Genomic DNA, 25,395 nt, shown 5'->3' with positions numbered 1-25,395 from the left:
ATATATTTTCATAAGTGGACTGGCATTTCACTAGAGTCAAACCAAAACAGGGTTAACTTCCCTCTCCTTTCACCTTCCCCCCACACTTCCAGGGCACTGAGTCCACAGATTTCATTCACTGTGTACAAACACAGCTCCTCTAAATTCAGCTCCAGCATCTCAACAAGGGGCACATTATTTTCATTATTCCTAACACTCATTTATTTCCTTTTCACCTAGAAAGAGAAGCTTTGAGTCAGGTTGTGTGATCTGTTATTCTGTTTGTCATTATTTTCTGTGCAGGGACAGCTGATTGAGTTCACCATGGCACCACCAGAACTGCATAGAGGTGCACAGAGAGAAATGAAAGAGAAAACAATTTCTATTTCTGCTCCTTGTTTTTCCTATGTGGAATGTGTTTAGAGAATTGTTTCCCTGGGGTGATTACTTTATTGGATTCTGGTGAGGATTGTTTGAGCCTGATGGCAAATCCAACCCACCTGGGGCTGGACTCTCAGGGTCATGAGTTGTATTAGGGATAGAGAAAGTAGTATGTAGTTTTAGTATCTGACTTTATATAGTATATCAAATATACCAGCATAGTTATAATAAAATAAAATATATTAGTATATATTAATATAAAATATATTAGCATAGTTATAATAAAGAATATATAGTGTATATATATACATATATATATATATATAAAAAATAAAGAATATATAATAAAGAAATAATTCAGCCTTCTGAATTGAGTCAAACATCATCATTTCTTCCCATTGGGTTCACCTGCATTTATAAAACCCGGGGTGTTGTGGTAAGCACAGAAGCCCAGAGGAGGAAATCTGGCATTGGATGAGGTGTGGGACTCAGCACAGCAACACAGGCATCAGCTGTGAGGAAAATCCAGGTGAGCTGCAGTGAGGTGGAAAATGTCATTTCTTAGGAACAAAATGTACAGAGCTAAACTGAGCATCCCTTGGAGTGTGTCCAGAGAGAAGGGAAGGCTCTGGTGAGCTCCTCTGCTCTGGGGTCACTGGGAGAGAAGCTGGTGGTGCTGAGCAGGGACACAACTCCCAGGCCAGCCCAGACAAGAGGGTTTGTTTTCTTGCTTTCTGGTTTTTGGGGATGTGGGCTGGCTGGATGCAGTGGCAGGGAGCTGTGAGCAGTGGTGTGAAATGGAGCGTGGCCTCCTGTGTTGTGTAACCCCTCTGCAAATCCAACAGCAAACAGCCTTTAACAGTTCCCCACTTTTCTCCCTTTTATCCTCCTCTCCCTCCAGTGACAAAGTCCTCAGCACCTGCAGCAGACAGGCTACCTGAGATTATTGGGTTGTTTTGGTGATTTAGAACCTCCAGTGCACTCTCCCAATGCACAAGGGAATTGGGGAGAAGGAAAAATATATCTGTGAGCTCATCTGCAACACTAAAACCCCTGACATCTTAAAGCTGGAAAAGTTTTGCAAAGGAAATAGAGAAAAAAGATTTACAGGTAGCCTCTTGCATATTTTTTTTTTTCCCGAATTATGCTTTATTATTTCAGAGCAGGATGCATCTCTGCAGTGGATTCTGCAGAGAAGTTACCAAACAGCTCTGGAAGGATTTCATGTGACACAGTCAGGGAGAGCAACAGGCACAGTTAGGGAGGAAGAAAACAGCCACGGGAATAAACACCTGAATGTTGAAAACATATGGACCAAATGGCCCAATTTTTGCTTTCCCCCATGTGGTAGACAGGAAGGTCAGGTTGAATCTCTTATTTGTGTAAGGGCAGAAATTGTTCCTGTGTCTTTAGTGAAATAAAAATGCAAAGTTTAGTTATTTATGGTCTGTTTGGATTCTGACAAAGATAATCTGAGCTGAAAAATCATATAAATCATAGAATCCTAGACTAGTTAAAGGATGCTTTAAAGGGCATCTAGCCACGAGCAGGGACATCTCCAACCTCATTGGATTGCTCAGAGCCCCATCCAGCCTGACCTTGAATGTCTACAGGGCTGGGGCACCACAGTTTCTCTGGGGCAGCCTGTGCCAGGGCTCCTCCACCTCAGTGTAAAATATTTGTTCCTTAAATTAATGTAATATCTGAGGAGTAAATGCAATAACCCGGCTAGGTTGGGATTTTGTGGACAGCTCCCTCTCGGTGATGCTGCCCCAGGGGCTGGGCGCTGACGTGACTCCAATTCCCTCTGCTCGGAATTTTCCAGCTGCTCTCGGCTCTTTCTGCATCCTTGGGCTGCAGAAGAGGCTGCGGCCAGCCCTGTCTGTCCCTGCTCTGCCTGTACCTGCAGGCACCTCTCATCCTCCGGGCTTGCTGCTGCTGCAATCTGAGTTTCTCATTTCCACCTGCCTCACCGTGTGTTTTCCTAACCACGCTCTAAGATTTTTTCCCAGCAGACTTCCCCCAAAAAAGCTCTGATGACTCACGGCCGACAAATTCCTGCAGAGCTCCCGGAGTCAGCATCCTTTGCGTTGGCAGAGGGAGCTTTTCAAATAAAGATGAATCAGCGCTGTCAGACTTTGCTGGGAGTTAACTCTTGGCCCCTTTCCCCTTGGAAACAGCCCTGGCTGGTGCTTTACACTGAAGGAATTCTAGCCAGGCATCTCTGCGGGATGCGGGCACCAAGGGCAGGTTTGGGAGCTTTCCTCCCGTTCCTGGAGCATCCCGGCGGGCAGGAGGGGGTTAGGGCAGGCAGGAGAGGGTTAAGATAGCCCAGAGAGGGTTAGGGCAGCCGGGAAGGGGTTAAAGCAGCCCGGAGGGGGTTAGGGCAGGCAGGAGAGGGTTAAGGGATAGTAAGTAGGGACAGAATTTTATTATTTCATAACGCGTCAATTAACATCTGGATTGGACCAAATTACCGGACTTGTCCAAGGTGGACGGGCCACCTTTACTTAACCCGGAAAAGGAACGTCTATTATTTATATGTGTTCGAAAAATAGCCCGGAGAGGGTTAGGGCAGCCGGGAGGGGGTTAAGGCAGGCAGGAGGGGGTTAAGGGAGCCGGGGGATGGTTAGGGCAGGCAGGGGAGGGTTAAGGGAGCCGGGAGGGGGTTAGGGCAGGCAGGAGAGGGTTAGGGCAGGCAGGATGGGGTTGGGTTAGGGCAGGCAGGATGGGGTTAGGGCAGGCAGGATGGTGTTGGGTTAGGGCAGGCAGGATGGGGTTAGGGCAGGCAGGATGGTGTTGGGTTAGGGCAGGCAGGAGAGGGTTAGGGCAGCCCGGAGGGGGTTGGGTTAGGGCAGGCAGGATGGGGTTAGGGCAGCCCGGAGGGGGTTAGGGCAGGCAGGAGAGGGTTAGGGCAGGCGGCTCCTCGGTCCCTGCCTGAGGTAGCGCTGCCAAGCACCTCCAGAAGCGCTCCGGGAGCAGCCGCTGCATCCGGGCAGGCACTGCAGCAGGGCAGAGGATGTTATTGAACGTGGCTCCAGTCTCCTCCCCCTCGCCGGTGTGGCTGTAGGGAAGGGACAGCGGCGGGGCTGATACCGAGAGCCCGGCCCGGCCGGGGCCACCCGCTGGAAGCGTCCCCTGGGCTCCTGAGGGGCTGCTCGGGCTCCGAGCCCTGCGGGAAGGATCCCCCGCGGCTCCGGCATCCCGGTGCCCGGGAGCTCGGGCTCGGAGGGAAGGATCCCCCCGGTGCCCGGCAGCTCGGGCTCGGAGGGAGGGATCAGCCCGGGCAGCTCGGGCTCGGAGGGAAGGATCAGCTCGGGCTCTGAGGGAAGGATCCCCCCGGTGCCCGGCAGCTCGGGCTCTGAGGGAAGGATCAGCTCGGGCTCTGAGGGAAGGATCCCCCCGGTGCCCGGCAGCCCGGGCTCTGAGGGAAGGATCAGCCCGGGCAGCTCGGGCTCTGAGGGAAGGACGGAGCTCCGCATCCCGCCCCGGGAGAATTCCCCTGCTCCCCGAGGAGATGTGCCTGAGCTCACGGACAAGGTAACCGCTGGGCTTGGACATCTCGGCAGAAGAAAAGAGCCTCAGGGCTTTGCTGTGAGCATGGCAGATAGCCCAGAAAGCGCCAGTGCTCAGTGCCCGGTGCTAATTCGCGCCTGAAGCCGCCAGACCTGCCCAGGACGCAGGAGAACCTCCCGGGAGAGGCACAGACCTTTGGTTTCCTCAATGAAAATCCTGATGACACTCAGCTGAAAACCTGTGCTGATCCTCTCCCTTGAAAGGAGCAGCCTGGCATCTCGGGAAGAGGCAGCACGGTTCCTGCCTGGGTGTCTCCGTGAGGATCTGTGGGGCAGGAGGTCTGGAGCTCCGGGCTCTGCTCCATGACCAACACCCAGCGCTGCGGGGAAGCCATGGACTCCCCCCCGGCCGCCTCCAGCCCTGCTGCAGGGCCCGTCACCTTCTCCCAAGTTTTTGGGCAGCAGTGCCAGCTGATGGAAGCAGGTAAGAGGGGACCGTGCACAGGCAGCACCTCTTCACCCCACGCCCTCTAATGTCCTTGCTGTCCCTTTCTGTTCCCCAAGTTCTTCCCTAAAATCTGGGGGTTTTTGCAAAGGGGTGATCCCTTTTGCATTTGCACACTGGCCTCAACTACCCCTGAAACCACTCAAAAGCTTTGTGCCCAGTTATTTACAAACGGGAGCAAGGGGTGGGCCCTGTGGGTTTGGGTTAACATGGGCTGCAACAAGCTGCTCTTTCCCACACTGTTTGGGTGTGAGCAACGCATGTGTGGTGGTTTTTGCATTTCAAAACAATGGCATTCTAAGTGGAGGCTGATTTGCTGCTTTGGAGGGTAATTGCTGCAGCATGTGAATGTCTGCTTTGGTATTCAGCTGGGTGAAGGACAAAGTGTTTTTTTTTTTTCCATGGCTTTCCCTGGCTGTTTGTGTTACTGTATCACCTAGAAGCTCTGTTCCTTTTCCCAGGTGTTTTCTCTACAGATGGGCCTGGTTATTTCTTATCTGTGCCTTTTGGCTGTTAAGTAGGTGGTGTGTGGCATGACTAATCCCAAATTTTCCATGTTTGCCTCTTGCCCCTCACAGGTGCTCTGAAGCACCATGAGGTGCCCCAGAGCTGTGCACTCACATCCTCCTTCACACCCAGTTCCGCAAGTCTAAGAGACTGGATAAGGGATTTTACAAGATTTACTCCTATTTTCCTATCCCAGCTGACAGGTAGCTCTGAGGAAGGATGTGCTTGTTTACTTAGAGCCATGGATAAACCTGAGTTTCTGCAGTGATGCCATAACAATACTTGCTCTGAATTTTTAGGGCTTGTTTCTCTCAGATCTACTGGTACTTTCTTATTGCTGTTTGTGTTGGTACAGGTATCATGGCAAATTTGTCCTGTAAAGTATTCTCTCCTTTTTCCTTTTCTCTCTCTTGTAGTAGCCAGTTCTGTAACTAATAATGTTTGGATTGTATGCTTCTACTTAGGGGGTGACATTAAAAATACGATGTATTGGAGTTTCCTGCAGGTCTCTGTGGGACTTCTGCTCTGCCTCTCAAACTTTCACAGGTAGAGCTGGCAGGATGACTCATTAGGTGACTAATTAGCTGACTGCTACTCAGTTAATCAAGTTTGGGATCATGCTGCTGCATCCAAGAAAATGTCAGGCAGATCTTCAAGAGGATTTGGTATTAAACGTTCCTATTACACGTCCTGGGATCAGTCCAAAGGCTGTGGATCCATTGTGTCAGGTTTTACCCAAAGAAGAGATGTAGGAGAAAGCTCTGATTCTGGGTGAGCAGTTTGTTCCCCAAATTAGCAAGACCAACGAGGTGGGAAAACACAGGTGGTAATTTCAGTTTGGTTTGTTTTCCTTTCCCTCTCTTAGAGGGAAATGCTCCAAAAGGAAACCTGGGGCTTCTGGGTTTTCAAATCCCACCTTAGTCAGTCAAACAGGTTTTTTGCACTCTGGTGGATCATCTTGGTAGGATTTTCTAGATGTTTCCTCAGGTAGGAGGTGAGATGCAATGTGAGGATGGCTGCCATGGATGTCAGTGACATCCAACGGGATCTCAGTGGATCATGTGTGTTCCTATGAGTTTTCCAGCCTTATGGCAATGACCGTGCACACTCAGCACTCCTGAAAGCAGAACTTCAGCTGAGGTGTCTGTGGATGTGTCTGTATCCATGGGCCTTGCAGAGTGGGCAGGAAGGACTCCCTGGGGCAGTGGGAGCAGACACAGGTTTGGGATATCAAGCTCTGGGTCCTGTCCTGTGTCACCAAGTGTCGGAACTCAAAATGTCCCTCAGACATTTTTTGAGGTTCTGGGCCCAGGTCAGAAGCACTTGAGACCCTGGCAGGCAGCTGGAAACAGCTGTGATTTTGGATTTGAGCTGTGGAATGGCTTACCAACCTTGCAGGAAGAACAAGAAGTCACAAAAGTTTAGATATTGGAGTAGAAGTAGTCACAAAGTAAAAGGAAGAATTTTTGAGTGCTCTACAGGGGGGTTTTAGTTTTGTACATGGGGGTCAGAGGTTTTAAGATGGAGGGATTTGGGCCTGTCCTGTCCTTCCTCTTTCTCCTTCCTCACCTCCATGTTCTTGGTGATGTTGGCACTCACAGATTGGTTTAGAGTAGAAAAGCACCATTTAATATATAGTATTAATATAATACTATAATATTATAATAATATAATAGTAGGCATTGGGGAAAAACTATAAACATTTTAACACGTACCATATAAAAGACAGCAGCAGCCCTGGGCAGGGAGAGAAGAAGCAGTCGGGGTCAGAGAGGATGTCAGGGTGTGTGTGTGCCTCTGCCTGAGCTGTGAGCAAACCACAGCAGCCCCAGGAGAAAATCTTTTAGATAACTTGCAATAAACTGTCTTGAGACCAAACAACAGAGACTGCTGAGCCTTTCTTTGGAAGCTCGGGTTGGAGGAGAGACTTTTCCACCACACGGAGCCACCCCTGACCCAGGGTGGGCTCTGGCAACCAAGCTGACATTTGGAATAGGGCCACAAAAGGTCTCAATGTCAAGTAAGGTTGTGCAAATGCCTTTACAAACCATAAAACCTGATCTTACCCCTGGGATTCCCCTCATCAGCAACCTCTGAGGAGCCAAGTTCTGACCCAACACTACACATCTCACAAGAAAGATTTGTGGATACCCAGCACCACATCATTGTCATTGGTGGCATTTCAGCTCCTTAATAACCCTGGGATGTGCTTGACTGCTAAAAGTGTTGGCCTTAATGAAATGTCAGATTGTGCCTGGAGAATTGCCAGGCTCCAGATAGATCACAGGCTTGGCAGCACTCTTTGATGTACCACCTGCAAGGATCCTGTGGTTTTTATAGCTTCTGCCTGTGCTGTAAGGACACTTCTCCTCCAAAGCACATGTGAGAAGAGCTGGGCTCTGCTTGCAAAATGTGCTTCAGGTTGTGTGCAGCATTATCTGCCCTAGATGGGGAAACCAGGGGGTGTGGGATGCTCCCCTGCAAACACATCCCCTTCTCCCAGTGCTGCCCTTCAGTACCTGCCTCTGAAAACCAAATACTGAATGCTTGGAAGTCGACTTTCCCCTTGCCAGCTGCACCTCGTCCCCATTGACAAAATCTGGTAAAGTTGGGGGTTTGGAGCAGCTGATGCTGCACAATTGGCTGATTATTCCTGCACATCTTATGGAGATTTCTGCATCCACAATATCCACCTGTGAGTGTGCTGGCAGCCCTGCTCCAGAGCTGGCTTGCCCTTTGCAGAGATCCTCATTCTGAATTTGACCTCTGGAGCAGCATTTTCTAGCACAGCACATGGGATGCCCTTTGAAAATTTATTTTTCTTCCTTCCCATTTTAGTCTGTTGCCCCTTTCCTCACCAATTTATTACAGCTCCATAACTCTGCTGGGCTGCGCTCCTGGTGATGCCCTGGGGGTTTATTTGCCCTGGGTGCAGGGAACAGTGGGGATGGGGAGGCTGCAGCTGGCCGAGCTCCCTGACAAAACTCCAGTTTCCCTGCCAGATTAAGGTTTTTTGACCTAGAGATGGGGCAACTGAGAGGCGTTTTAAAAACTTTTATTCCATTTTCAGGCTCATGTGAAGGGTGAGACAACACAGATGTTATAATTCTATTCCCCACATTTCCCAAGGCAGCAAATCCTTGCTGTTGCAGGAATTAAATTTGGCTGATGCCTGAAAGATCTGTCAGTGCCACTGGGGACGTGGTCACCTTTAGAGGAGTGTAATTCCCAAAGGGGGGCTGTAATTCCTGCCTGGGATCACTCGGGGAATAAAATTTCTGTTTTCCTTGGCAAGCCATGCAGGGTGGGTGATGTTTTGCCTTTCCAGCCTAGCTACAGGGCTGGTGATTTCCAAAAGAAGTAACTGGGAAAGAGGCTAGCTTCATAGCCCCATCCTAAATCTTCTGATCTCAGAAGAAATTCCTGCCTGCCAGGCAGTGCTGGAGGGTCTTTCTTGCTTGAAGCACAAATTCAAATCTGGCATAAGTTCGTGCTATAAATTTTGCTAATACCCAAATGAAAACTCCAGTTGTTAATTTTAGAAAAAAGAAAAAAAAAATCTGAAGAATTTATGATTGCCACTTTTAAATGAGGGTTTATCAGAATTTGAAGAGTATTTCCCATCTGATATATCATAAAATATTGAATATATGGAGTGAGATGTGATCTTCAGGAGAGCTGAGCGTTCTCTGGAAGAATTGGGCTTAGTAGAGAAACCATTTATTTTATACATAAAATTCCAAGCAACTTGTTTGGTGTATTGCAGTTTTCTGGATTTACAGCCATGCATAATTCTCTGACTCACTGCTCCTTTAGATTAATTTTCATTTTTCCATCAATTCCTTGGCTCTCAGATGCTGCTGATTTGTTAGGCTCCCAATATTTTTTCTTTATATCTTGCCAGTTAATTTTCCTTTGGTTATGAAATAAGGAACTTGATTCAAAATGTGACCAGCATGAACAAGAAAGTAATTTGAAAATCATCCAGACCTTAGGATTTTGCAGTGAATCTCTTCCATATTATATTTCCATTACACAGATATTATCCATTACATGCATTCTGTATTCCACTCTGGTGGCTGCTCCCCAAATGGATGTCAGTTTGGTTTGGCTGCTCACTCCCAGCAGAAAATTAAGGACATGATAAAAATTCTTAGTTCTTCTTCTATGGAAATTAATGTCATGTGGCTCAAAGCTTTTGACTTTCTGCCCCCTAGATCTATAGTTTTTAGCTCTTGGTCCAGTTCCTCTCAAGGGGAATGTGAGGTGAGATTGATGTGGCATTACCTAAGCAAAATATTTGTCATGCAGCATGAAATCCCTGGAATCACATCTGGTCTGGCATCTTTTGCAAAGATTTTGTTTTGCAAACAAAGCATGGAATATGCAACATAGAATTCCTTCATCTGGTGCTTGAATATGGTTTTATACAAACAAAATAGTATTTTAAAGACCTGCTCTGTACCCCCTACTCAGGAGCTGGGCTCCTTGAAGCAGTTCAGATCTGATGGGTGTTAGATCTGAAAAAAGTGATTAATGGGAAAATTTCAGCCCCTGATAAGATGCAGAAAGAAAATCTCTGACCTTCTAAACTGAGGCTTAGATGAACATTTACCATCTGAGCTCTCTTATTTTGTGCCCTTTAGTCCCTTGTGCATTTTTCCATTATTTAATTAAAGAGTAACCAAGCAGGACCTGGTTTCAAACCATTTACCTGGAGCTGAGGCAGAGGAGAGGTGATGCAGTTTCACCTTCTTCCCAAAAGCTGAGTGCAGCAGTGCCTGTCAGGCACTGAGGGACATGGCACAGAGCCCCAGACTGGTTTGGGCTGGAAGGGACTTCAAACCCATCTTGTTCTTCACCTTCCCATGCCCCAGGCTGCTCTGAGCCCCATCCTACCTGGCCTTTTTATCCCTAAAACAGCTCATCCCACTGGCTAGAAAGGAAAAATATTCATGATCTTCTCATTTCATTTCTGTGGCCCCCAAATCTATTCAGCTCAGGCAGGAGCACATCACCTGTCAAGGAGAATTTGTACTCATTGCCTTGGACGCTTCTGTGGGAATCCAGGGCTTCCCTCTGGCTGCCCTGGCAGGTCTGGGACCCTGGCAGGGGTCAGGAACCCCCCTGGACAGAGCCCCCAGAGACACTGGCTGTCATCTCTGTCCATGGAAAAGAGTTTTCAATCTTACAGGATGAATTACAAGCTCTGAGTGTTTGATAGAAGTAATAATTAAGTGTGGCACAGGTGCAAAAGTAAAATTTTAGGATTCTAGATGAGGGGTCCAAAGGGGACAAGATGGAGGAAATTGGGTGTGCCTTGTCCTTTTTCTCCTTCTTCATGCCCTCCACGTCTCACTGTGGTGTTGGCATTTTTCTGTTGGTTCAGGCTGGGGACACACTGTCCAACGTAGGTGACAGATATTGGCACGTTCTTGTAAATGCAGCCCAGGGAGTTTCTGGTATTTAATGTTTGTCACATCCCACTGAGGGCAGAGCCCCACACGCTGCCCTGCAGGACAGAGCTGGGCAGGGCAGCAGAACATGTGAGAGATCAACAGAATAAACAACCTGGAAACCAGCACAGACCAATTACAACTTCTTTGGCAGTGGGTGTGAAAGACAGAGACTTTCTACAATCTCGGGATCATCAATACCACAGATTCCGACACACTTCCAGGGGTGGATTAATTTTTGCTGCTGGGTTTCCTGAATTGCAGCACTTTGTGAACTCAGGCACCATCTTCCAGAGCATCTGAGCAAACCTTCAGTGACAGCTCTCTTTCCTTCTGTGGACAACACCAGCAAACAGCATAAATCTCACTTGGATCAGTTGGTTTGGGGCCACATGGAATCAGGGCTGGGAATGTGTTCTCTGGCACTTGGAGCATCAGGTTTCCTACGTGCATTAGGCAGAAATAAATCTTTCATGGTAACAAGCTGTTTCATTTGCTCTCCCAGGAGAGGAGGGGGTGTGTGGATGCCAGAGATGTTTTTCAGCAGCCTGGTTTAATTACTGTGCCTCAGGTTAGATTAACTAGTTTTGGGAAAATAAGAAACTGGAGCAGGTGTCAGGTGGTGGGTGAAGTGAGATTAATTTGGTGATCCCAAAAAGTCTGGCCTTCCTGGCTGGGGAACCACTGACCTGCTACGGTGAGGCATCACTGACTCCTGACAATTGGTCATAGAATCATGGAATGGTTTGGGTTGGAGGGACTTTAAACCCCATCTCTTCCCTGGGCAGGGACACCTTCTACTATCCCAGGTGGCTCCAAGCCCTGTCCAACCCTTGGAGAATCCCAGGGATGGGGCAGCTGCTCTGGGCATGCTGTACCAGGGCATCACCATCATCCCAGGGGAGAATCTTTTATCATCAAACTCAAATTTCCTCTATTTGTATCCATTGCTGGCCAATCACTACAGTTCCTGACAATATTGAGGTAGTATTAATACAATTTACAGGAAATAATTTCCTCCATATATTTAACCTAAATATCCCCCTTTAAGTCTGAACCCCTTACCTCTTTTCCTGTCACCACAGTGCAGCCACCCAAGGCTGTTGTGATGCTGGCCTGTGCTGCAGACACCTGAAAAAGAAAATTACTGACTGCAGCATTACAGAATTAACAGTTACTTTGTTTTGTCAGATTTTGTTGTTGGGGATTTTCCTTTTACTAAATCTGTTCCCTGAATGGAGCTGTGGTCTGGGTTTGTGTGCTGGTGTTGTCAGACTTCAGCAGCTCAAAAGCAACCACATAAATCTGTGCCCACCAGTGTGGTGCCTGGGAATGTGTAGAATAAAATCCCTGCCAAATTTCTGTGCATGTCATTGCCAGGCTGAATCACCTTGTGTGTGCTGGTGCAGAAAAAAAGTGTAATTTTTGTCAAAACCAAGCCCATTTTTCTGACATGACAAGAAATGTATCACAAACAAACTGCTTGGGAAGCCCCTGGAGTTTTGTGTTTTAGAGGAGAACAGGATAATCTGATTGTCTCCAGGGCCAGCTCCAGCTCTAGAGGAAACATCATTTACCTCTTCCTACAAAAGCAATGAGTAAAAATTCTCCTTGACAGCTGATGTGCTCCTGCCTGAGCTGAAGAGATTTGGGGGCCACAGAAATAAAATGGGAAGATCATTAATATTTTTCCTTCCCAGCCAGTGGGATGAGCTGTTTTAGGGATAAAGATAAGTGACATTTATCTCCTTCTTTTCACTTCATTAGGTAGGACTGTGCTCCCAGGAGGAAAAGAGTGGATGGAGTCCACTTGCTCTCTCTGTGGATTTTATTGCTTACAATGCTCTGCTTTTAATCACACAAACATTCACTGGGCCCTGAAGGACAGAGGCATCACAGACAAGGACTTGCTAATACTCTAGAAATATAGAAATATATAATTCTATAGGAAGTGCCTTAGAGAACCATGGAGGCCACGTTTCAGTGAGCAAAGTGGGGTGTAGCAGCTTGGGAGTTTTGTTACCTCTGAGGGGATTTCCTGCTTTGGTTTATTTCAGGCTGGAAAAGCTGCTGGGAGCTGCAGAACCTGCCTAAGAACACAGGACAGGGATTTGTGACAGCACAGAGGTTTTTCTGATGGCCAGACAGTGGATGGATTGTAGAAAAAAATCAGTATTTTCAAAAAAATGAGGGTGTGGGAATGTGGGTATTAAAGAGATGGTAAAAGATGGGCTTGGACTGGAGCTGAATCCAAATTTCCTTGATGGATCTGGTGGTTTATTCCCCAGAGCAGCACCCTGGACTTGTGGGGTCAGGCCAAACCCACAGCAGGATTTGGGGGCAGAGGTGCCCCATGCTGTGCCCCTCTCCATGCCAGGCAGCTCTTCTGCCACCTTGGCCCATGCAGGTGTGATAAATGTGTTTAAAACCAGCCCAGCACAGAGCAGCCTCTGAGGGGAACTATTCAGTGTGAAATTATGGATACGTACCTACAGCTATGTATATAGTGCACAGCAGGAGGGGGTTATTCTTAAAACAACAAGAAAAAGCTTTTCCCAAATGTTCTGACTGCTGTGTGCTACCAAGAATCAGATACCAAGTATCTGAGGGAAAACAAAAAAAAACAAAACAATAACAAAAAAAAGCCCAAAAAACCACAAACCAACAACAGAAAACAGAGGAAATATTGAACGGTGTTTTTTGTGTAAATTAAATTGTCCTCTGTCATCTCAATAGTCAGACTCCATTATTACATCATCTGTCTACAAAGCACTTGTGAGCTGATTTACTCCTGATTCAATTATGGGCAGTGTTCATCTGCCCTCCTGATGGACTAATTTGGTTTTGTCAGTTAATGCTTGTAGCAAAGTATATGGATGTAATAATTCATTGCAATTGCAACCCTCATGTTTTTATGACACCAAAATAATGAACTGAAAACATGTGTATGATTACACTTGCAGCTACAAGCAGGAATCAGTTATTATTCTTTTTTGGAGGTCTTGGAGGCAATTTTAATGGCCAAGCATTATTAGAATGGTAAAGGGGATGAAAGACATGAAGCAAAGCATTTATCTTTGCTCTGCCTTTATCCTATTTTATGGTAGGCGGGGATTTTTGAGAATCATGTAAATGGATATTTTTCCTAAATTCTGATATGAAATAATGAAAATATTTTACTAGAACACATCCAGGCCATCATGAGCTTGAGCTGCCTTTGTGCTTTGTACTCCTGGCTAATGGAATGGATGTAATGATGGAATAAAAACCATGTGAGCCCTTCCAAAATTAAACATTCCTAAAGAGCTGGAATGTGATAGCCTAAAAATATCCATATGTTATCTTGGCTTGGAATGAAATGTATTATATGAAATTTAAATATGGGAAAACTATGCTTGAATAGGAAATATGTTTGATTCCATTTTTTTTTGAAATGGAAATGTAGCATCATCAAAGCCCTGGTAAAGAGAAAACAGGCTGGGAGGGAGAAATGGATGGGGTTTTATTCTGCAGAAGAGAAGGACCCTGCAGTGTCCTGAGGGTAGTGGCAGATGGGTTGCAGGTGAGGAATATTGCATTTTTGCAGTATTTTCCTATAAGGCTCCATCCAAGCAGCACCTTTGTCAGGGCTCCCAGCAGCTGTGGCAGGAGCAGAGAGAGTCCCAGGGAATTCAATGTATTTCTATTTCCACTATTCCTTTTGTTCCAGCTTGCCCAATGACTTGAGCAATGCAGTTTGATTTGTTATATTCTGTGTCCTTGGTACCCACTGGCACTCACAAATGGGCTGGAAGTGCTGCCCTCACTAAAGAGTTAAAAAAAGTAAAGAAAAAAAGTTAAATTCCAGGGAATTAAGAGTGTGTCCATTAAGGTTTGGCAAAACAAAAGGCATTTGATGCTTTGAGTCTGAGCAAAATGAAGATTCATTCTCTTCATTCCATCATTTTATGCATCCTCCCTGCCACATCTCTCAGCCTGGACAGAACCAGTCCCTGTCCCTTGTTTGAGCAGCTCAGGTTCTCCTACAGAGGTGCTAATGATGAGCTTGGGTGTGCAGCAAAAATCAGGATAAAATCTGCTGCCAGGGGCTGCAGAGCTCAGCAGCTCCTCCCCAGCCTCGCCAGGGGCAGCCCTGAGGATTTGCTGAGGATTTGTGTGGCAGGCACGTTCTTCTCTCTCTCAGGATTTTTTCATAGAGGTGCACAGAGCAAAGAAAGAGAAAATAATTTCTATTTCTGCTCCTTGTGGAATGTGTTTGGAGAATTGTTTACCTGGGGTGATTGCTGGGTTGGGTTCTGGTGAGGATTGTTTGAGCCTGATGGCCAATCCAACCCACCTGGGCTGGGCTCTCAGAGAGGGTCATGAGTTGTGAGTTAGATGTGGGAGTTAGAAAAAGTGGATTTGTAGTTTTAGTATCTTCCTTTATATAATATATTAATGTATTTTAGCATAGTTATAATAAAGAAATCATTCAGCCTTCTGAATTGAGTCAGACATGAGCATTTCTTCCCACCAGGGTCACTGCATTCACAACAGGGGTGCCAGGGCTCCCCTGGGCAGGCTGGAGAGGGGCTCTGTGCCAGGACAGGGGGAGGGCTGGGGATGGAAAAACTGCAGGAATTCCTCCCTGGGAGGCTGCTGGGGCCAGAGCAGCTGTGAGGGATTGCCCTGGATCCCTGGAAGTGCCCGAGGTCAGGCTGGGGGTGTCCTAACCCTGGGACAGGGGAAGGTGTCCCTGCCTGTGGAGGGGTGGAATGCAAGAAGCTTTGAGGTCCCATCTGACACAAAACTTTTCTGGGATTCTGTGCTTCCAAAACCAACAGCACTGGGTGCTCAGCTGGGAGAGCACAGTCATTTTTGCAGGCTTTTAGTAAGAGTTTGATTTTCCCTGCCTGGACTGGGAGCCCAGTGGGCCAGGGTGCTGCAAAGGTACCTCAGGTCCCTTAAATGTAGTGGAAATATTAAGAGTGACATGGAATAAAAAATGTACTGGAAATCTTAAGAGTGTACTGGAATGAAAAATGTACTGGAATGAAAACTCCACTGGAAATATTAAGAGTGCTGCCAGACCTGGCCATGGCAGCACACAGCTCTGAGTAGAGAAATTCACTCTATCTATCCATGTTTCCCAGCTTCTGAAAAGTCTGGGAAGACTCCAGTTATGAGTCAAACAGGTTAAATCAAAATATAATTTTAAGACCGTGAAAGGTTGGAGCCTCTTCCTCTGTTTTTCACCCATGGGTAGATAATGATCCAAAGGACTCTCAAAAAGCAGATCTATCCATGGCTGCTAAATTCTCACCAAATATTCCATCCCCTGTCCTGGACAGCTCTGCACCAATCTGTGCCTGGCTGTGGCCAATTCCCACAGACTGAATAACTGTGGTTTTCTAGAAAAGCTGGTGTTTGTAACAGAAATTCCTTGTGCTGTGGTGCTGACCCCCGGTGGCTGCTGCCTGCTGTGCTGTGGGAAAACTGCTCCTGCCTGGGTCCTGACTTCCCATTAAGCACCTGGTTTTAAGTAAAAAGTTTGTGACAATATATTAAAAGAAAAAAAGAAGTGCTTCTCAAAATAGAGCACAACTATTCTCCAAGAAATATGTTTTTTTTTTTATTTTCCACACCCACTTTTCCTCTTTTTTTATTAATTTTTCTTTTCCCTTTTAAATTATTTTTTCTCTAGTGGCCTATTGCAGACTTGAGAACAGTTTGTTTCCCAACAGCTTATCGATCACTTTGCTGCTTGCTGAAGATGCCAATAACACAATTACTTGAAAAATAATGATCCATCATCATAAATTCCTATGGGTTTGTCAGGCTGCGGATGGCAGCCCCAGCTGAATTGGTTGTTTAAAAAACAAAAGTTGGGAGAAGATTTATTGTGATAGCATTTGTGTTTCTGAATATCCTCTGTTTCTTAATTCCATTTCTTCATGGAAAGAGGAGATTTTCTTGTTTTCCTCTTCTCAAAATTCAGAGTTTTAGTAAATAATGTGTTAAGTGCAGCAAACTCATCAAATGATAAATGCCAACTACGCAAATTGATAAGGTGGGATTTGTTTCCTGTAAACAGCAAAATGCTGCTTTTCCAATAAAAACAAAGCTTTTATCTTCAAGGCAAACTGTAGATTAACTAGAAGGGTAATTTAACATTCACAGTTGTTTAAATGGGATTAACTCCTGTGAAGATTTGTTATACACATGTAGGAATCCCAGAGAAAGAATTTCAGAAGTGATAATTTTTTTTCCCCTGTGAAGTTCAGCATTTTAGTTAAAATTTGATATTCATTAGGATCAGAGATGGAAGGAATTCATGCCAGTTTTTTGTGAGGGTCTTCCTACCATTTAATATTTTAATGTTCTCCATGTGGGAGGAAAAAACCAAAGTCATGGTGATCTCCAGCTTTGATGGCAAAAGGCACACAAGAAAGTTTAAAATACAAATTAGCTTCTCCAGAATCCAACTGTGTGGATCTAATTACATCTAATGCTAATTATCCTCTTGATCTTAGCATTTTACTGTATTCCAGCTACAGCTATTGCCAAGCATGAATCACACATTTAAGCTTATCCACATAAAATCCAAAAACAGACTGAGGCTGCTGCTGGGAGTAGAATAGAGTGTTTAGATGCTTTTTATAGTTTTTTTTTTTTTTCTCTTCCCTTTCAGCTGTTCTATCCCAGCTGGCTCCATTTACCTGGGAATGCCCAGAGCTGTTTGCCTGCACCTCAGAAAAGTTGTGTTTTCCCTGCTTGTTTTGGAGAGAGGGCTTTTGTTATGCTTAACTCTCACTGAGCTGGGTGATGCTCCACTTGGGGTTTGCTGCTTTTATTATTATATTGATGGAATTAAGGAATCGTGGCTGAGATGCCTTTCCATTGGTATTTTATAATAAATCAGAAACAGGGAGTGGGGCTGGGATCATTTCCTTAAGAAAGGCTGAGGAGAAGCTGTGGGCTCTGACACCCGAGATCTGCAGGGGGATTTTGGGGTGTTTTGGCTGGAATATTTCTCTTTCCTTCCCTTTTCCGTGGCGAGTGTGGGTTTGGCATCCTCAGCTCAGCTGCAGGGTTCTGGCACCTCGAACTGGCAAATCCCAAGGCTTTGCTCGATTTATGGAATTGCTGGGAACAGACAGGAGAGGGAGGCAGAGCACCGAGAGAGGCAGAGCTGCTCAGCCCAGCTCTGTTTCATGGAGTTCAAGTGTCCGAGGAGCCAGCGCTGCCAGCACCGGCTGCTGCTGCTGGCTCTCCCTCACCTGGGTGTCGAGTGAGGCTCTTCTGGGCTTCAGGTGACCCCTCCATCCCTCCTCTCCTTCCTTCCCCTCTCCATCCTTCCTTCCTTCCCCTCTCCATCCTTCCTTCCTTCCCCTCTCCATCCTTCCTTCCTTCCCCTCTCCATCCATCCTTCCCCCTCCATCCTCCTTTCCATCTATCTTTCCATCCATCTCTCCATCCCTCCTTTCTTCCCTCCTTTCCTCCTTCCATCCCTCCTTCCCTCCCTCCCTCCTTTCTTCCTCCCCTCCCTCCTCCCTTCCCTCCCTTCTTCCCTCCTTTCCTCCTCCCCTCCCTCCTCCTTCCCTCCCTCCTTCCCTCCTTTCCTTCCTTTCCTCTTTCCACCCCTCCTTTCCTCCTTCCATCCCTCCTTTCCTCCTTTCCTCCTTTCCTCCTTTCCTCCTCCTTTCCTCCTCCTTTCCTCCCTCCCTCTCTCCATCCCTCCTCCTCCCAGCCCCTCTCCTTGCTGGTAGCTCCTGCCATCCCAAAGCTGGCTGGGGCAGATCCTGGGCTGCAGGGCAATTCCATGAGATGATGGCTGGTTCAGGTTAGCTGATCTGCACAGATTCAGGCTCATTTCAGGGGAATTTGGGCTGATTTCATGTGATTTGATGATTACAAGCAGCAGCATTTGGTTTAGCAAATAGGTCAGATTAGATGTAAATCGAATTTGCCCAGAGAATTTGAGCCCAAGAAATGCTCAGCTGTGAGGGTGATGTACTGGTGAGCTCACCTGCAGGGCAGGGGAAAGGAAATAAAAACTTGAAAATCGGAGATTTTGTCTTTATGATATTTTCTGTTGTGAGAAATTTTTCTAGTTTTATGAACCGAAGCCTCCCAAAGTGAAGAGTGAAATCCAAAGAGAAAAAGGATTCTTCTCTCAGCAATAGCTCTGCAATCTGCCTATAAAAAAAAAAAAAAGGCAATTTAAGGAAATAAAAAGTATTTTGGGAAACTGGCTCCTACAAGAGTCACATCAAGGGCCTTTCATGTTTCTGGCAATCAGTCCAAATTCATCAGTCAGTTTCTCTGTAGCTGTGCCCTGTGTAAAAGTTTTATTTGATGTCCCAGGCAACCTTGAGAATTCTTCTGGGCTGCATCCATTTGATTTAATTCAGCTTCATGTTAGAGTAGATAATCTCACATCAGCCTGGAGCACCCACAATGTGCTTACTGCAGGATTTTGGCTGGTGCATGTTTAGGATTTTTGCCAGGACGGTGTGAGCAAGGCAATGACAAAAAATCTTTGTGCCAGGGTGCAAGTAAAACAAAATTCCTGCTCGGTGCTGTTTGCAGCACCCCAGGAGAACATGGAACCATGCAGGTCAGAAACAATTCACCCCAAAATAATTCTGTGAATGAAGAGTAGGGTAAGTTGTGCATGGGAGTTCTTGCCAGAGGAGAGGTTTTGTTAAATAAAGTTCTGGTGAGCAATTACTCTCATAATTTGGTGATAAATCCTGTCAGGGAATTGCTCTTGGTAACTCTTATATTATTAATTAGCTCAACTACCATAAGACAGGCTCAAATCCCTCCATCTTAAAACCTCTGACCCTCATGTACAAGACTTAAAACCCCCCCTGTACACCACTCAAAAATTCTTCCCTTTACTTTGTGACTACTTCTACTATAACATCTAAATTTTTGTGACTTCTTGTTCTTCCTGCAAGGTTGGTAAATCGTTCCATGGTTCAAATCCAAAATCACAGCTGTTTCCAGCTGCCTGCCAGTGTCTCAAATGCTTCTGACCTGGGCCTGGAACCTCCAAGAATGTCTGAGGGACATTTTGAGTTCTGACAGGAAAGGACCTTAAAGACCTTCCTGTCCCACCCCTTCACCATCCCAGGCTGCTCCAAGCCTGTCCAACCTGGCCTTGGGCACTTCCAGAGATCCAGGGACAGCCACAGCTGCTCTGGGCACCTGTGCCAGGGCATCATCACCCTCATGGGGAAGGATTCCTTCCAAATATCCCATCCATCCCTGCCCTCTGCAGTTGGAAGCCATTCCCCCTTGTGCTGTCCCTGCAGGCCCTTGGAAAACATCCCTCTGCAGCTCCCAGTGGGATCAGAGCTGGGATCAGAGCTGGGATCAGAGCTGGGTGCTTCTCTGACCTGCTGGGCTTTTTGTTGCCAGCACAGGCAGCCCTGTCCAGGCTCACCTCTCTCCACAAACAGCCCAAGAACGAGTTATGACATTTCTTATTAGGAACTAACTTCCATCTGCCATTTTCTGCTTCTTGTCACCACTTTTTTCACAGAATCAGAGAATAATGAGGTTGGAAGAGACCTCTGAGATCATCAAGTCCAACCTATGCCCTAACACCACAACCAGACTATAGCACCAAGTGCTAGGTCCAGTCTTTTTAAAAACATATCCAGAGATGGTGATTCCACCACTTCCCTAGGAAGACAATTCCAGTATTTTATTATTCTTTCAGTGAAAAATTTTTTCCTAATATCCAACCTAAACCTTCCCTGACGTAGCTGAGACTGTGTCCTCTTGTTCTGCCAGTTGCTGCCTGGTGGAAGAGATCAATCCCCACCTGTCTGCAGCCTCCCTTCAGGAAGTTGTAAAGATACACAGAATAAGACCAGAATGAGGTCACCTCTAAGCCTCCTCTTCTCCGGGTTAAACAACCCCAGCTCCCTCAGTGGTTCCTCACAGGGTTTGTGTTCCAAGCCCCTCACCAGCCTTGTTGCCTCCTCTGGATGCGCTCAAACATCTCAATGTCCTTCCTGAACTGAGTGGCCCAGAACTGGACACAGCACTCAAGATGTGATCTCACCATCATCTTCCACCTTTACAAGTCTAAACCTTCAGTTGGCCAAGGCATCATCTCAGTGATGATTTTTTTTTTGTGGCTTAATGGTTTGCTCAGAGCTGTCCAGTGGTGTCCCCCAGGTGTGACAGCCCTGCCCTGGCTGCGTGCAGGCAGCTGAAAGGTCCCTGTGATAAGGTGCCACATAAGGTGATAAGGTGCCACATTCCCCTGGAGAAGGGCCACAACACGGTGTGACCCTGCCCTGGTGACAGACTGCAGTGAAAATGCAGGATTGGCATTCCCTGGAAATCCCTCTTGCTCCAGCCTCAGCCCCTGGAGCCCCTGGAGGCTGATGAATGTCTCCTTCCATTTGTTTTCCTGAATGGAAAGAGGGGTGCCCACTGTAAGATGCTGCCCTCAGGGTCTATTTCTGTGAAATGTTTTTCAAGTATCACCTGTGGTGCCATAATTCCTTTAATGAGCAGAAATAGGTCTGTGATGAGGAGAGAGTTGCCAGGGCTGTTGTATTACAGTGGAGAGTAATGTGTTTGAGGAAAGGTGTTTGTCTTATTTTCTGGGGCTGTCATGGTTAATCAATGGATGAATAATTAAGTAAACTTATTCATATTTAACACCACAGCCTGTGGGCATATGGGCAATTTGGACAGTCCTTATGTCAAGGCAGCCCTTGGAAGAAATCTCAATTCTTTATGGAAGAGCAAGTTCTCTGAGCAAATTCCTTGCTGAATTTCCAATTAACTTAATAAATAGGTTTTCTTGTTTGTATGTCTTTTACAAATGTCCTGTATTGTTTTACCACTGATACCTCAGTGCCTCTGCTCATCCTGTATGCCATGATTTATGTTTCCCTGTGCAATGTTTGAAGCTTCACTGGGTTACTGTTATTATTCCATATAGAAAATTATGTAGAGAGTTGTAAAAGCTCTTGATTGAATTCCATATGTAAAACACACTGTGATTCTGGGGAAATTAAGGGCTAAATAAGATGGTTTCAGGTTTGGATATTTTTTCAGCCTTGATTTTTTTTATTTGTTCAGGTTTGGACCCAAATTTTTTGTTAGGCTTTCATCTCCTTTTGTTTTTGTCTACATAAAAACCCCTTCAATGGGTACTGGATGAAGATAAGCATTATTGCAGGTGTATTTCAAGACTGAGACTGAGTTTTTGGGTAAGAATCTGGTCCTTGAAGGTTCTGGAAGTATTTTAGCAGCTCTGGATCCCCTTTGCTGTCAGGGTCAGTGGAGCATCTCCTCTGTTGTTATGGGAACACCAGCACTGGGGGCCAGGAAAGGCAGCAGAGATGGTGTTTGTTGAATGACATATAAAATCAGGTTTTGCTCTTTTCCTCAGAGAGATTTCCACTCTTGCTTTTGCAGCAGTATTCTGAGTACAGGATGTTTGGAGATGTAACCTATGCTAGCAACAAATACTCTTTATTTCCATGTGGAATTATCATCTGGGTGCTGTTATTTTGGATGTGCATCTCCATCATTTCCTGTGCAATTGCAATAATTCACTAATTCACCTCAAGATGGGAGAAACCCACACTCACAGCTCCCCCAAACCTTCTGGAATGTGGGAATCCAGGGCATCCCTCTGGCTGCCCTGGCAGGTCTGGGACCCTGGCAGGGGTCAGGAACCCCCCTGGACAGAGCCCCCAGAGACACTGGCTGTGATCTCTGTCCATGGAAAAGAGTTTTCAATCTTACAGGATGAATTACAAGCTCTGAGTGTTTGATAGAAGTGATAATTAAGTGTGGCATGGGTGCAAAAGTAGAATTTTAGCATTCTAGATTAGGGGTCCAAAGGGGACAAGATGGAGGAAATTGGGTGTGCCTTGTCCTTTTTCTCCTTCTTCATGCCCTCCATGTCTCACTGTGGTGTTGGCATTTTTCTGTTGGTTCAGGCTGGGGACACACTGTCCAAAGTAGGTGACAGATATTGGCACGTTCTTGTAAATGCAGCCCAGGGAGTTTCTGGTATTTAATGTTTGTAACATCCCACTGAGGGCAGAGCCCCACACGCTGCCCTGCAGGACAGAGCTGGGCAGGGCAGCAGAACATGTGAGAGATAAACAGAATAAACAACCTTGGAACCAGCACAAATTACAACTTCTTCTTTGGCAGAGGGTGTGAAAGACAGAGTATTTCTACAATCTTGGAATCATCAATAGCTCAGATTCTGACACTGGAATTGATTGAATTTTCGGGAGCTCCAGGTCCTGAGGTTCAGTGCAGGGTCAGCAGTGCCACACCACACCTGTTCCACTCTGCTCGGGTGGTTAATACAAACCCACTTGCATTTTGAGTGGCACCTCCTCTTTGAAGCATGAATAAAAGGCAGGAGGTGAAATCCTGAGGGGTTTTAGGATGAGAGTGTGCAGACGAGACGGCTCCAGCGCAGCTGAACCTTGAGCCATAAATATTCAGAGGCTGGGGGTGAAACTGCTCAGCCGTGGGTGGAGAGGCACTCCCAGCACAGCACATCCTCCTTCCCCCAGCTCCTCCAGCCCAGCAGATGCTGCTCATCCTTTGCCATGGATGAGCAAGGCTGGCACTGGAATATGTGGTCGTAAAACTTTCTGACCAGACAGCTCTGAGCCTTACAAATTTTGAGGATGTCTTGGTTTGAAAAGACAGGAGTCTGTGAAGGAAGGCAAAAGCCTCATGTGAAATGGAAAAGGTAAACCCCCTTCCTCCAAATTACCACAATTTCAAAATTAAGAGGCTCTCAGGCAAAGATATGGGAATGGGAATAACAGTTCTTTACTAGGAAAAAAAAATGTAATTAGTACAAACAAAACTAGTGATAGAGTCAGAAACCTGACACCCTGAGGAGTCAGGGTGTTGGGAATAGTCCAGTTAAATGGTGGCTGCTCCTCCTGGAGTGGCAGATGAAATGCTGCTGGAGCAGGGATCTGGAGAAGGCTGGAGTTTTCTCTGAAGGTCTGGGGATGGAGGAGTTGGGCCTGGTCTTCCTCTGGGAATCCAGCAAAGGGCTGCCCTGGTGTCCCAAAAATGCTGATTTTATGGAGGTAGGGCTGCTTGGCTCCTCCCTCTGGGTGGAGCATCTCACCATGGGCTGATGGAACTTTACCAGCCATGCAGTGAGTCATTAATGGCCATTAACAGAAGATATCTCCCCGAGGGAGACATTGTTCTTGGGAGAGGTAAGAAAATGCCCAACCTCCAACAGATGGCAAATAGAATCCATGCTTATCTTACAAGCCAGGACAGAAGACTAGTTCGCTTATGAACTCATTTTCCTCTGTTTTGGGTGGAGTATGTGTGAGCTGGGTAGTTCCAGCCTTTATTTAAAAGACTTTTTCCTACTTTCAGACAAGACAAAGCCTTTGACATTTTGGAGCCTGTTAAAGCATTCAGCTCAGAGCTACAGCAAAGTATTTAATTTCATTATTTTCACTCCATCTTTCTCCCTAAAAATGTCTAAAGCATACATACCATTAGAGCTGCTTGAATGCTCCACAGGAAAACTGCAGGAACTTTGTCACTGCATCTGATTGGAAATTCAAATGGGATTTGCTGGTGGGGATCTGAATCCATCTGTGAGGAAGAAGGTGGGGATGATGGTCCCAGAGGCAGCAGCTGTGGGATCATTTCGTCCATGATTTGTAGCACGGAGAGCTCTAAGCAGTGCTAAACCTCATCTTCTAAAGAATAGAGCCAGGAAAATCAGAGATGATATTTTTCTTTCCTGAGAGCAGTGAGTTGTATCTATTTTCTGGGTATTGGTTTCACAGGTGCTGGGAATTCTTCAGTCTAATGCTTTTGGAAATTTCCTGCTTTGCTTGTAGCTCCTGGATCTCCCCAGATCAGGGAGAGGTGATGCTGAACAAGGGGTTTATGCTGTTGTGCACCTTCCCCCCACACACATTTTGCCTTCCAGATTTTTTGAGAGGCTTAATTCATTTGATTATTTCATATAACTGCAAGAAAAATCAATAAACAACAGGATGTCTCTTTTTTTTTCTTTAAAAATCAGTATTTCATGGTTGCTATCATTTATTTTTTCACTCTCCTCTTCCCTGCTGTTGCCTAATCAGGGAAGAAGCTGATGCTCACTAATACTGAATTTAAATCTGTTCAAGTTTGAGAGGGAATGAAAGAGAAAATCCAACCCAGCATTTTCAGGATTTCTAGTTGTTCCACAAGGAAAAAAGAAATGCAAAAGTGTATTTTTCCAGCTGATAACTTGGAATTTTACTGGTTTGAAATTTAACTTTTTTTTTTTTATCTGAACCAAGTGTTGACTTCTAATTTAGGGTTTTTTCCCTAGTTCTGTGTATCACTAATAGAAACATATTGGGTTTGATGAAAGTCATAACCTTGTAACAGACATTGTTTTTAAAGCATGGAGCAGAACAGTCTGGAATAAATCTGTGCTTTATTTTCCAATCAAAAACAAGCACTCTTCAATCCAAGCTTCTGGTCCTCCTGGAGAGACTTCACAAATGTGCTCCTGCCTTAGATTTAGAAGGGGACAAATGAGACAGCAGGTAACAAAAATCAGCCATGCAGTATTTTAGACAACTCCATTTGGCCTTTTTCTTGTCAAAGACACAGATGCCCAACACTCTGCTCAAAAGCTCATCAGAGGAAATCCTCTTTACACATAGGAAAAATTTCTCCATATGGTAATGTCATCACACGAGAGCAACAGTCTCCTATTGATTGTCCCCTGCAGGTATCCCAGCAATAGAACCATTATATAGAAATGTAGAGTTCCTCCTTGCAAATCTGATTGAGTTTTGTTCCTTTGGCAAGGTAGAATATTCTCTTTGGGTTTTTTTCTGAGACCACTTCATTTTAGGGGCTGTTTAGTCCCTGTGAGTGGCAAGAGGAGCAGGTGTGTGAAGTGTGAGCACAAATGTGTGACCGGGGCAGGAAAGGCTCTGGCCATTATGGGGTGGAAGGGTGGGAGGGATCTCTGGTGTGGATCAAAGTAGGAGCCAAAGATGGAGCCTGGAATGCTTCT

At 45.9% G+C, this 25,395-nt stretch overlaps 1 protein-coding gene across 1 annotated transcript in view; it reads left to right on the top strand.

Annotated features, from left to right (window-relative positions):
- Window positions 1-3,649: 3,649 nt before the first annotated feature.
- Window positions 3,650-25,395, top strand: part of KAZN (kazrin, periplakin interacting protein) — a 213,361-nt gene continuing 191,615 nt past the window's right edge. The window contains exon 1 of the mRNA XM_021542041.3: window positions 3,650-4,359. Coding sequence (XP_021397716.1) covers window positions 4,239-4,359 — 121 coding nt within the window. The 5' untranslated portion in view covers window positions 3,650-4,238. The remainder of the gene's footprint in view (window positions 4,360-25,395) is intronic.

This window comes from Lonchura striata, chromosome 24 (assembly GCF_046129695.1).
Source record: "Lonchura striata isolate bLonStr1 chromosome 24, bLonStr1.mat, whole genome shotgun sequence".
NCBI classification, from domain to species: Eukaryota; Metazoa; Chordata; class Aves; order Passeriformes; family Estrildidae; genus Lonchura; species Lonchura striata.
The sequence above is the reverse complement of the archived record's forward strand: the minus strand, read 5'-3'. Positions and strand labels throughout refer to the sequence as shown.